Source organism: Pteropus alecto, unplaced genomic scaffold (genome assembly GCF_000325575.1).
Source record: "Pteropus alecto unplaced genomic scaffold, ASM32557v1 scaffold45, whole genome shotgun sequence".
NCBI classification, from domain to species: Eukaryota; Metazoa; Chordata; class Mammalia; order Chiroptera; family Pteropodidae; genus Pteropus; species Pteropus alecto.
In genome coordinates this window covers 37,368,431-37,380,511 of record NW_006442491.1, presented here as the reverse complement: position 1 = coordinate 37,380,511, position 12,081 = coordinate 37,368,431, and the positions used below count along the sequence as shown (strand labels likewise).

General features: G+C 42.9%; 1 protein-coding gene across 3 annotated transcripts in view; it reads right to left on the bottom strand.

The window, feature by feature from the left end:
* RAB22A (RAB22A, member RAS oncogene family) overlaps positions 1–12,075 on the bottom strand; it is a 43,771-nt gene extending 31,696 nt beyond the window's left edge. For all 3 annotated transcript variants that reach the window (XM_025039702.1, XM_006921942.2, XM_015597076.1), the window contains exons 1-2: positions 11,972–12,075; positions 10,957–11,036 (exon numbers count right to left, since the gene is read on the bottom strand). In XM_025039702.1, coding sequence (XP_024895470.1) covers positions 10,957–11,036; positions 11,972–12,007 — 116 coding nt within the window. In that variant the 5' untranslated portion in view covers positions 12,008–12,075. The remainder of the gene's footprint in view (positions 1–10,956; positions 11,037–11,971) is intronic.
* Positions 12,076–12,081: the final 6 nt, after the last annotated feature.

Sequence of the window (12,081 nt, the reverse complement as noted above, 5' to 3'; positions counted from 1 at the left end):
CTCACGGGAACGTTCTCTGCGCAACGAGTGGCCGGCGAGGTCTCAGTTACGGAGTTAAAACAAGAGAAAAGGCAGGAAGCAGAGAAACTGGATTTGAGATCCTTGCACTGCTGGAACATGATAAAAGTAATAATTTATGTTATACTCGAATAAGCCAATGATGCACAGGGTGATTTCCAGAATAAATACGTGAAGAATAATAAAAAATGCGTAATCACCCAGATGACAATGGGGGAAAACATCGGCATTAAAAACACAACAAAATTCAATCCAAAAGAACATAGGACAGACAGCACGAGTAAAAAGTAATGTATAAAATTGAAGGTTTAAACATAAATATATCACTAACTATATTAAAATATTAAACGCTCAAATTAAAAGACAAAGTTGGGGAGTCATGCGTCCAGTGATGGCGGCTGTATCCTGTACTGGAATAACTGTCATGAACATGTCGAGGGGAAAAGCAGAGCTGAGGGACAAGGTTCGGGGCTGTCGGTGTGGCTGGGAAGAGAGAGGAGCCGTCCTAGAAACGGCAGAGGACGGAGCACAAGTCCACACACGAACTCCTCCCAAACCCACAGCTGGCTCCTACACCGCACGACGGGGGAGACTCCAAGGTCAGCCACCGCTGGAAGGCGGACGAAAGCTGAGCAGAGATTTCAGCTGCTTCCAACTGCAGGAAAGAGCGAGCTGGGGGTTCGAATCCTGCCATGTTCCAGGGGCTCAGTGGACACCCTGAATGAAAATGGCCATAGGCCATACCTTCGAAGCAAAGACAAGATCCCAGGAATAAGGACTTGCCATAAGGCTAAAGACAACACTGCAACAGAACCTCCTAATGAAGTGTAAAAGCAAGCTTCCACAAGTTCAAGGTGACTAGTCTATAATCTAACTTTCTGCTAAAACAAAACTCAACACTCCTCAGCCAAAGATAAGAGAATCTAAAACCTCTGCAATGTTATCTTCTGCAGTGTCCAGTATACAATCAAACACTACTAGATACACAAAGAAATGTGACCCATGGTCGAGAGAAAAGAGTAAATAGCAAAAGATCCTGAGCTGATCCAGATGTTGGCATTGGCAGACACGGACTTTAAAAGTACCCATTATAAATATAATGAGAGCTTAAAGCAAAAGAGTCATATTGAGTGAACAGATAGGGAATCTAAAATATAAAAAAATCAAATGAAAATGATAGAATTAAGGACAGTATCTTAAATGAAAAAAATACACTAGATGTGCTGCATAGACAGAAGAAGGGATCAAGTGAACTTAAAGACAAGTCAGTAAATGTAACGTGATCCTAAGAACAGAGAGAAAAAGATGGAGGACAAAACAAACCACCCCAGGCCTCAGTCACCTGTGAGATGGTATCTAACAGTTTAACGTGTGTAATTGGAATCCCACAGGTAGAGCGAGAGAATAGGGTAGCCAAACTATTTTGATAAATAGTAGATGAAAATGGCTCAAATAATCAAATTTCTGATCCAAGAAACTCAATGAACCCAGAATATATTACGCACCTGGAATATCACAATAAACTGCTGAAAACAAAAGATAGATCTTAAAAGCGGCCAGGCAATAAAAGGATACATCACACATATGCTAAGGGTGATGACAGGCGACTCAGCAGAAACCACGACACGGAAAATTAACCTGAGATAACTCACAAAGCTAAACTAAGAAGAAAACCGGAGAAAATCTTTGAGACCTTAGGGCAGGCAGAGCTTACTTAGAGAGGACCAAAAAAGTATGAACCAAAAAAGACAAAATCGATAACATGGGCTTCATGAAAACGAAAGCTCCCCTTCAACAGAAGACATCATTAAGAAAAGGCAAGCCACGGAATGGAAGAAAACATTCGCAGTACATGTACCTGGCAGAAGAGTCACAATAAATACCTCTGACAAAAAAAGTTGTATTGGTAATAGATTAACAACTTCTACAACTCTGTAAGGAACAAGACAAAAACCCCAGATAAAAATGGGCAAAAGACATTCTTGAATAGTGACTTCATAAAAGATATATGAATGACAAATAGGCTCAAGCAAAGATGCTCGCTGTTATTAGTCATCTGAGAAATGCAGATTAAAAGCTCAACGAGATGCCATTTTTATGCACGCTAGGATAACCGAAGTGAGACAAATACAGGTGAGATGTAGAGCGACTGGAATTCTATACACTGCTGGAGAGAGGGCAAAATGATACAAACACTCTGGTCTGCTGTTTGGCACCTTCTTATTAAGCCACATATGCACCTACCCTATGAATTAGAAATTCTACTCTAGTTATTTACGCGAAGGAAATGAATGCCCATTGACGTCCACAAAGAGAGTTGTAAAAGAATTTTCACAGCATCTCCATTCATAATAGCCCCAAACTGGAAGCGGCCTGACTGGCCGTCTGTGACCGGGAGGACGTATCTACTCACATGAGAGAATGGCACTCACCAATTAGAGAGAGGAATATGATACACGCAACAGCGATGCTGACTCTCCAAAACATCGTTTTACGGAGAAGAAATCGGACAGAGAGTACATTCTGTATCATTTCATTTATGTGAAATTCAAGAACAAATTAACCCGTTGGGACCGAGATCACCATAGTGCTTGTTTATGGGAAACGGGATTCACAGAAGGAGCTTTCTGAGGTGGTGAAAATTTCTGGATCTTGAGTAGGGTAGGAGTTAGATGGAGTATACTTTATCAAAATCATATTATAAGCTGCTTGCAAGACCCATCTAAAATATAATGATATGGAAAGGTTAAACACGAAGGGATGAGATAAAGATGCAGCATGTAAGTACTGACCAAAAGAAATAATGTTTTTATATAAATAACAAACAAATTGGGACTTCAAGGCAAAATGCATTCCTAGAGCTAAAGAATATATTTCAGAATGTTAGGTTTGCATTTATCAGTCGGATAAAAAATTCTAAACCTGTAGGTACTTAATATAGCCGTAAAAATCGATCAGGCAAAATTGACAGAATGAAAAAGAGAAACAGAAGTAAACACCACAGTAGGAAATTTTAACCCACTTCTCTGAGTTACTGATGGATTCAGGTAAACCAAACAACCAGCAATAACAGAAAAAGTGAACATGATTAATAAATGACCGAAGTCCACTCACGACCCGGCTCCCAATGGCTGGAGAGTATACGATCTTTTCAAACACATGGAACATTTACCAAAATCAACACAGGCTGGGCCACAGAGAAAATTCTGAGAGTTTAAAGGATTTAAATCATGTAAACTATGTTCTCTCACTTCACTATATTATGCCAGTAATCATTAACAAACTAGAAAATTTCCCTGTATTTGGAAATTGAGAAACACACATCTAAATTGACACTTGGATCACAGATGAAATCATAATAGAAATTGGAAAATATTTTTAACTGAATGATAATGAAATTATGATACATAAGAACTTGTTGGATCCAGCAAACGCCAAGGTCATGGTTTTAAAATATAAGGAATACAAGGAATATAACTGAAAAGGGAGTGAAAATCAGTGACATAATCACCTATATCAAAAAGTTACAAGAGCAACAGCGCATTGAACAGGACAGGAAAAACCCAGAGCAGAAATTAACGAAACAGAGAGGATACACAGCCTGGAGTTGAACAAAGGCAAAACTAATGTCGAGAATGTCAACGAGAGATCAGTATAGAATCTGAACATCTTTATTAAAATAAAAACAAAAAACAAGCCCATAATCAAAACTAATAAAAAAATAGAAAATATGAATATGAACAGTACAACTATGGAAAAAGCCAACATCTTAAGTTCTATTAAACAAGGACAACTCACAGCCAGATGGCATCATTGATGAATTTTACTAATTATTTAAGGAACCTAAGAGCAATTTTATACAAACTCTTTTATGGAAGAGTTTCCCAGCCAGTGTTATAAGGCAAACATGACCTTGATAGCGAATCTAATGTGTACGTTACAAGAAGGAGCATTCCATGACTGTCTCACTTATAAACGCACACAAGAATCCTAAACAAGTGATCGCAAAGTAAACCAAGTGATATATGAAAATACATGTCACGATCTAAGTGACTTTATTCCATGAAAACTCAACAATATAATTTACCACATTGAAAGCATAAAAGAGAATAATTATGTGATCACCCCAATAGACGTAGAAAAATGTTTTGATAAACCTAATAGTTATTTATGTTAAAAAAAAAAAAAACAGCAAATGACGAAAAGGACACTTCTGTAACGGGATACGGGGCACGTACAAAAAACCTACACGAAGGCTTCACGGTACGATGGTGAGAGCTTTCCTGAGAACATAAGAACACCCACTGCCGCCATTTCTACGCAGCACTGTACTGGAGATCGCACTCAATTCAATCAAATAAGAAATAAAAAGTTTAAGGATTAGAAATAAAGGTATGTCAAAGCAATACTACTTAGTAGATTAACAGCATAAAACTGCATTGAAACATCAAACTCCTTGGAGTAAATCTAATGAAAGATGTGCAAGTCCACTACACAGGGAATGAGAAAAAATACTGAGATAAAACAAAGAAGCGTAATGAATGAAAGAATAATCCACGTTCATATATTAAAGCAGGGATCCCCAACCCCCGGGCTGCGGACCAGTACCGGTCCGTGGCCCATTAGGAACTGGGCCACTCAGCAGGAGGTGAGTGGTGGGCGAGCGAGAGAAGCTCCATCTGGATTTGCAGCCGCTCCCCAGCATCAACACCCCAGCTCCACCTCAGACCATCAGGCATTAGATTTTCATGGGAGCACTGGTCCCTGGTGCCACAAAGGTTGGCGACCACTGTATTAAAAGATTCAACATCATAAAGATGTCATTGCTTTCCACATAAATCTATAAAGTCGATGCAATGCCAATCAAAAACACAGTGGGGATTAGAGGTTGGTGTGTGTGAAAACAGACAAAATGATTTTTAGTGTTTATATGGAAATGTTACAGGCCAACAAGAGCCAACATAGAAGACTCAATTCACTGGATGTTAAGACTTATAACAAAGATACAGAAATTAAGAAACTGTGATATTGGCATTAGGACAAAGGAAAAAAGACTAATAATCTCTTTAAGAGATCAATGACTACAAAAAGAAGTGTACTGTGGGTTTTATAAGATGCAGAAGTAAAATATGACAATAACAGCACAAAGGACAAGAGAAAGGAAAGCACAGTCTTGTCAGGCGCTTACACTATGAAACTGTACATTATCTGAAAGCAGACTCATAAAGAAGTACACTGTACATTCTCGCACAATCGCTGAAATGATAAAACAGAGCTAGAGCCAACAAGCCAGCAGCGAAGACGAAACGGAATCGCTAACGTGGGCAACTTAAACCGAACTGCACTGCTAGTTACAACGAATAAAAGTGCTCTAAACCAGTACTGTGCGGCAGAGCTTTCCACAGTGAGGACTGAAAAGTCGTTAGGGTGACTGAGAAATGAATTTTAAACTTTAACTTCAATTTCAGCAAAGCCACATGTGTCTACCGATGACTGTACTGGACAGCAAAGGTCTTCTGAAGACTCCAATTAAAAGGCATAGACTGTCAGATATATAAAAGCTGGACCCATAATGCTGTCTATTATAAGACACCCATTTAAAACATATAGATATAAATAGGGTAGATGTAAAATAGATGGAAAAAGACATGCAACCACTAATCAACAGAGAGCTGAAGAGCCTGTATTAATATGAGACAAAGGAATTCACAGTTGGGACTGTTACCAGGGAAATAGGGGGACATTTAATGATCGTGAAGGGGTCAAGTTATCAAGAAAATGTAGCAATGATGCTGCATGTAGACACACTTAATAATAAGCTTCAAAATACGTGAACAAAAACTGATTCAACTAAAAAGAAAAATAGAGAAATCCTCAATTAGGGTTGGATTTCAAACACTTTTTACTGCAAAATGAGAGGGTTTCAGTAGGGATACAGAAGGCAGGAACAGTGCTGTCAATCAAGCTGACTTATTTAACATTTACGGAACATGCTACACAACGGCAGCAGAACACACTAGTACACATGGAACATTCATGAAAACCACAAAACAAATGTCGAGTGTAAAAGGTTTGAAATAACAGTATGTTCTCTGACCATGTGGATTTAAAATAGACACTAATAACCAAAAAATTTCTGGAAAATCCCTGAATAACTAGAAGTTCGAAAGTACAGTACTAAAAAACCAATAGGTCAAAAGTCACAAGGGAAATAAATACTTCGAACTAAATGAAAATAAAAACACAACATATGAAAATCTGTGGAATTCACTTAAACTTACAGAAAATTAATAGTTCTAAATGTTCATATAAAGAAAAAAAAGGGTCTTAAAAATCAATATTCTAAACTTCCAGCTTAAGAAACTAAAAAAAAGAACTGAGCCAAAATAAGCAAAGGAAGAAAAAAAAAGGATAAAAGCAAAAAAATCAATGAAATAGAAAACAAATATTAATGAAATAAAAAACTGGCTCTGTGAGAAGACCATTAAAATGGATACACTTGCAGCTGAACAGATCCTAAAGACATTAAAAGGATAATAAAGGAATATGATAAATAGCTTAATGTCAGTAAATTAAGAAACTAAAGCTGTAGTTAAAATTTTTCTGACAAAGAAAACTCCCTGCTCAGATGGCTTCACTGGTGAACTATACCAAATCTTTAAGGGAGAAATAATACCAATTTTACATAAATTCTTCAAAGAGTTGCAGAAAAGAAGACACTTCCAAACTTCTTTTATGAGGCCCTGACACCAAAAGTAGACATTATAGAAAACTACAGATCAACATCCATCATGAACATGGAGGCAAAAATCTTTAGCAAAATTTTAGTAAATCAAATCTAATAACGTATTAAAAATGCATAGTAACCAAGTGAAATTTATCCTAGGTTTAATTTTTTAGTACAAATTGTTGTAATTCACTATTTCTAAGACCAAAAAAGAAAAAGCATAAGGACAGTTCAAAAGATGTAAAAAAAAAAATCCTGACAGAATTCAACACAATCCTCGATAAAAAATCTCACTGATTTAGGGACAGAGAGGAACATTCTCCATCTGACAGCGGGTACCTATAAAAATCCTAGAGCCCAGCCATCCTACTTAATGATAAAGGGCCGACGGCTCCCGTCCCCTCCCAGGCCGGGAGTAAGGCAAGGGTGTCTTCTTCCATCACTTCTCAGCAAAGTTCTGGGGGTCCCAGCTAACGTAATACGGCACGTAAAAAAAAAAACAAAAAAAACACAAGGCAGATAGATTGCGAAGGAAGAAGAAAAACTTTGGTGTTTCTCAACCACTTTCCGATCCCAGCACACTTGAGGAACACAGACTGCTCCCACGGTGGCCGCAGCTCACTACGGTGGTGACTTTAACGGGGGCCACGTGTTCCTTGGTGTATGTGTATCCCGGGGGGAGAGGCCACAGGCAAGCAGGCATCTGAAAAAGCCTCAGCTTTGAAAAACCCCTGCTGTGGACGCGGCCTGAAGCCACATGTGAAGTAGGCCATCCGCCCAGCAGGAAGGACCGAAGCAGGAGAGGTCTCCCTAGGAATTGTGTGTACATGGAAAGGGAGGGTCAAGGGAGGAGGAACCAGGAGACAGAAGGAAAGTGCCCCTGGAGGTAAGAGGGGGAGTATGGGGAGTAGCTGCAGGGAAGGCAGGAAATCGGGAGCCTCAAGTGCTTCCTTCCCCGGCATCTCCCTTGCTCACCTTCTTGCCTGGCCCCTGCCAGCACCAGAGTTTGCAAGTGTTAGAGGGCAGGAAAGCAGCACCTGAGTCTTAACAGATGAATGGGAACTTAACTAAGGGTTTAAAACAGAAGAAGCCCCCACCACAGGGGGAACAGCATGTGCCTAGCGCACAGGTGTGCAAAGGGTGTTGGTGTTACCTGTTGTGTGTGCGCGCGCGTGTGTGGCGGGGAGAGAAGTGAGCAAGAACAGCATGGAAGAAGCAGATGACACAAGGCTGGGTCCAGACTGTGAGGTCTCCCCTGCCATGGTACTGAGCGAGGGAGTCAGACTCGTTTTTCAAGCAGCTCAGACAACAGCAGGGAGAACTGGCTGTTAGTGGGAGAGTAGGCCACACGACAGTCCAGGCATGGCAGGAGGGGGCCTTCGAGCTGCAGGGTGGGAGGAGGGGCCAGTGACTGGGCAGAGCAGATGTGAACAGGGCTGGGGGAGTGGAATGGGAGGGGAGAGAGGGCTGCGAAGACAAAGCGCATCGGATCACAGAACTACTGCCAACCACCAACTCTCACCGCACACCTCCTGCGCATACCCCGGGTCACCGAATTCTCCCAACAACCCCAGGAGGCGGGCGTGATTACAACTTCCCCACCTCCAACAGAGAGGCTCAGTCAATTGCCCAGAAGTTCTCCCAGCTGGCACATGGGCCTGGCTCTGATTTAAGTCCAGCCAGGATGGTTCGACAGGGCCCACGCTCTGCCCCTCATATGACACATTTGGCCTATTAGGGAGGGCTGTGAATATGGAAGGAGTGAGGGATGTAGGACCGGAGGATGGATACGGTCCAAATCATGGGTTGGAAATGTGGGCCTGGTCCTAGGACGGCCAGGTGGAGCTGAGCTGTGGGAGGGGGCGAGAGGGCTAATGGGAAACGCGTGGGGCAGGACGCAGCTTGGGGAAGACCAACGTGTACGAAATAAGTGGGAGAAGGGGAGGCAGATCGGGGAGGGAGCATGGTCACCGACACAAGACAGCTGGGGAGGACAGGAGTTCATTCGAAGATGTCCTGCGGATAAGTGAGGTGGGCGCCTCCCCTCATCTCCTGGCCTCTGATACCTCACCAGCCTCCTAGCCACCCTCCAACACGCCTGGCCCCGATGCTACTCTCCACCCTCAATACCGCCAACTAGTTAACTTCCGCTTCTCAGAAACGTATTTCCTCAAACGTCTTACTGAAGTATCACCTACTCGTCTTTCAACATTTAAATGTCAGGGCTTCCCAGATTGCTACCTTCCTCGTTCCCCCTCAGGGACCAGTCATTCCCTCGGGCCCAGGTTAGGCCCTTACATGCTCTCACGCACCCCACATTTCTCCTCGGCAGCACAGATCATGGTCGAATAAATAACTTCCTGTACACTAGTAACAGAATACGTCTCTTCTCCTTGAAGGTCAGGTCCATGAAGGTGGAAACCGAGTTTACCTAAACCAGGAGTTGACAAACATTTTCTGAAAAAGGCCAAATAGTAACTATTTTCAGCTTTGTGGGCCACAGAGTCGTAGTCATGACTATTCAACTCTGCCATTATAGCCCAAAAGCTGTGGAGACAATATGTAAACGAATGAGTGTGACTGTTTCGATAAAGTTTTATTTATAAAAATAGGAGGTGGGCCAAAGGGCCATAGTTTGTTGACCCCTGGCTTAAATCACCAGGACCCAGTCTAGCTTCTGGCATATAGCAGGCACTGGATAAAGAAAAGCAGCCACTGTTTTGACAGTTACACGGAAACTGGTTGCCAGGGAAGGGGGTGTTTGTGGGCGGTGGGGGTGGGATCGCGACAACAGTGGTTTGAGGTGTGAGTAACAGCTGAGGAGATAGTTGCTTCTTTTTCAAGAGCTCCACAGTCGGGGCGACGGGCTCAGGGAAAGGGAGTGTCTTCATGGAGAGGGCAGATGAGAAGTATGTTTGCAGGCCATGCCAAATAGGCAGGGCTGGGGAGGAAAGGGAGAACTGACGAAGAGGGGGGCTCCAGAACTCAGGTGAGGGGAGCGCTGGTCATGAAGGAGGAAGACACCTGCTGAGGCTGAGGAAAAGAAACACAGAAAGGTGGAAGGAAACAAGGGGACAGCCCCGTACTTTCCTGTGCACCATAAGCCAAGACCACCGGATGCAGAGTGGGCGGGAGGAGGTTCAGGACCCCAGCACCTGTCAGTCTGTGGGAGAGGGGACGTCCAGGGCAGGACCTCAGGCCTCACGGCAAGGCTGGAGCTATACCTCTCATTTGAGAGAGCACTTGGGTACTTCTGAGCTGTGTTCTCAGCTCTGACTTGGTGTGAAGTGTCACTCACTGAGTCATCAGCACTACTTGCTATTACTTCCTGTCACTTCACTTTCCCAAGCAGGTAGCAACAGGCAGGCCCTGAGGAAGATGAGGTCATGCTTTAAGCACATGGACATACCCAGTTCTTTCTGGAAGGATACTGAAAGGCATTTTAATTTCGGAAAGTTAGAGGTGGTTTCATTTTCATGTCTTCAAATGTGTATGTGTGTGGATGCTGTAAGATATTTCTCCATTAGGCAAAGGAAGCTTTCTCTTTAAATGGAAGAAACCATTTGATTGGGGGTTTGCAATAAAAATAGCATAACAGCTATTTAGTTTTACAAGCCTAACATGGTATTAAAACCTATAAAACACAACTCACAGAGAAACTATTAATATTACGATATTTAAACACTCTGAAAACTTTTCTCAGTCGAAAACCTAGTCAATGTCACTTATCCAAAGAAAAAATCTTGTATTTCGACATCGATTTATTACTTCGTTATCACTATTACTGCATGAATATGGGAGAAAGGTTCAGACCCGTCCTTCTACTTTTCAGGAAAAACTAAAATCATCTAAATACCTTTTGGTTGACATCCCTGAAAAAACAGTATCCAGACCTGTTTTCATCTGCCTTACTTTAAGGTGTAATTGCTGTTGATAGTTATAGATTGAAGGTTCTATGTATATTCTCATAAGTAACACTTTAATTCGCATTTTCATTTTGAAGTTTTCACTCCTCACAGATCAAAAGATAATTTTCTTACGACAGAGCAATCTTCACTGTAGTCTTTCAAGTCCTTCCAGAGATGATGGGAACCAATGTCTCCGAATTCACTAGCGTGTACGAGGGCGATGCCCACCCCCGTAGCACATTTTTTATTCAAAGGACTTTCAATACTTCTTTAGACGCACAGTCGATAAACTTAATCTCTTACCCTATAGTTGGGTTGATGTTCGGATCAAAACTGTCTTCCACGAACCGCCAGACGATACTTGATTTACCTACACCTGTATCCTGAAAGAGAATGAAATGAGTGAATAAGAAAAAGTTTACCTGCTCGCAGACCCCGAAAACTACCTTGTGCTGTAAGTTCGGGATTTTAGAAAACTCATTCTAGATAGGTAAATTTTAGAAGTTTAGGGACACATAGGAGGTTTTCAAAAAAATTCAGTGGGCGTAATTAGATTTCAAGATGTGCTATCAGTGAGGGGTTTTGCAGTTTTTATTTTAGGACCTTCTGAAAGACCCCACATTTCTGCTTAATGTGAAAAGTGACAAATTCACTTTTAACATGTATATGTGAACTATGAACTCTTGAATCACTTTGAGCAATCCCTGATAAATCCCAGCCCCACCCTATTTGGGAAGGGGGAAGACTATTCAGTCTTTAAAGCAGCAGCTCAGGCAAGAGAGCAAATTCAGAAAGCATGCTTTGAAATGGCAAAGGTGCCCTGACAAGACTGACGCTTCAGTCTTTGGGGTTTCCTGATTTGAACGTCCCCCCAAGAAAGTTAACTCGGCCGAAGTGTCAAGAATGGTCCACAAGCTCAAAAATCCCAAACAGACGAGACCCAAAGACCTGTTACTGGTTTTAACTATGGAAGACTTGACGACTCCTAACTAGTACCTTGATAAGGAACTGTTTAAGAGCTGCTCTTAACCTAGGTGCAATGGAGAGGTAGGGAGGGCTCTGGGCCCTTTGCGGGGCGGGAAAAGACCTTGGGCCCCGGAGGGACAAGGGGAAGGGTGCCTCCTGCCAGTAGGACCTTCAGGAGGGTGCAGTTAGGTGGGCAGGATGGCACCGGGCTTTAGGAAGGGTCCCGGGGCAGGCAGGCGGCGTCCCGCACTGGGACTGGGGAAGGCAGCGGACGGGACGTGGGCACGCCTGGGCCCTGGCCGCCCGGCCTCCCGCGCCCTCCCGGCCTCCCGGCCTCCCGGCCACCACTCACCCCCAGCAGACACACTTTGAGCTCCCTCAGCGCCATGGCCCGGGAGCCTGGGCGCGGGCCCGCCGCCGCCCTAAGTTGAGGAGGGAGAGGCCAGGCCCAGCACAAGCATT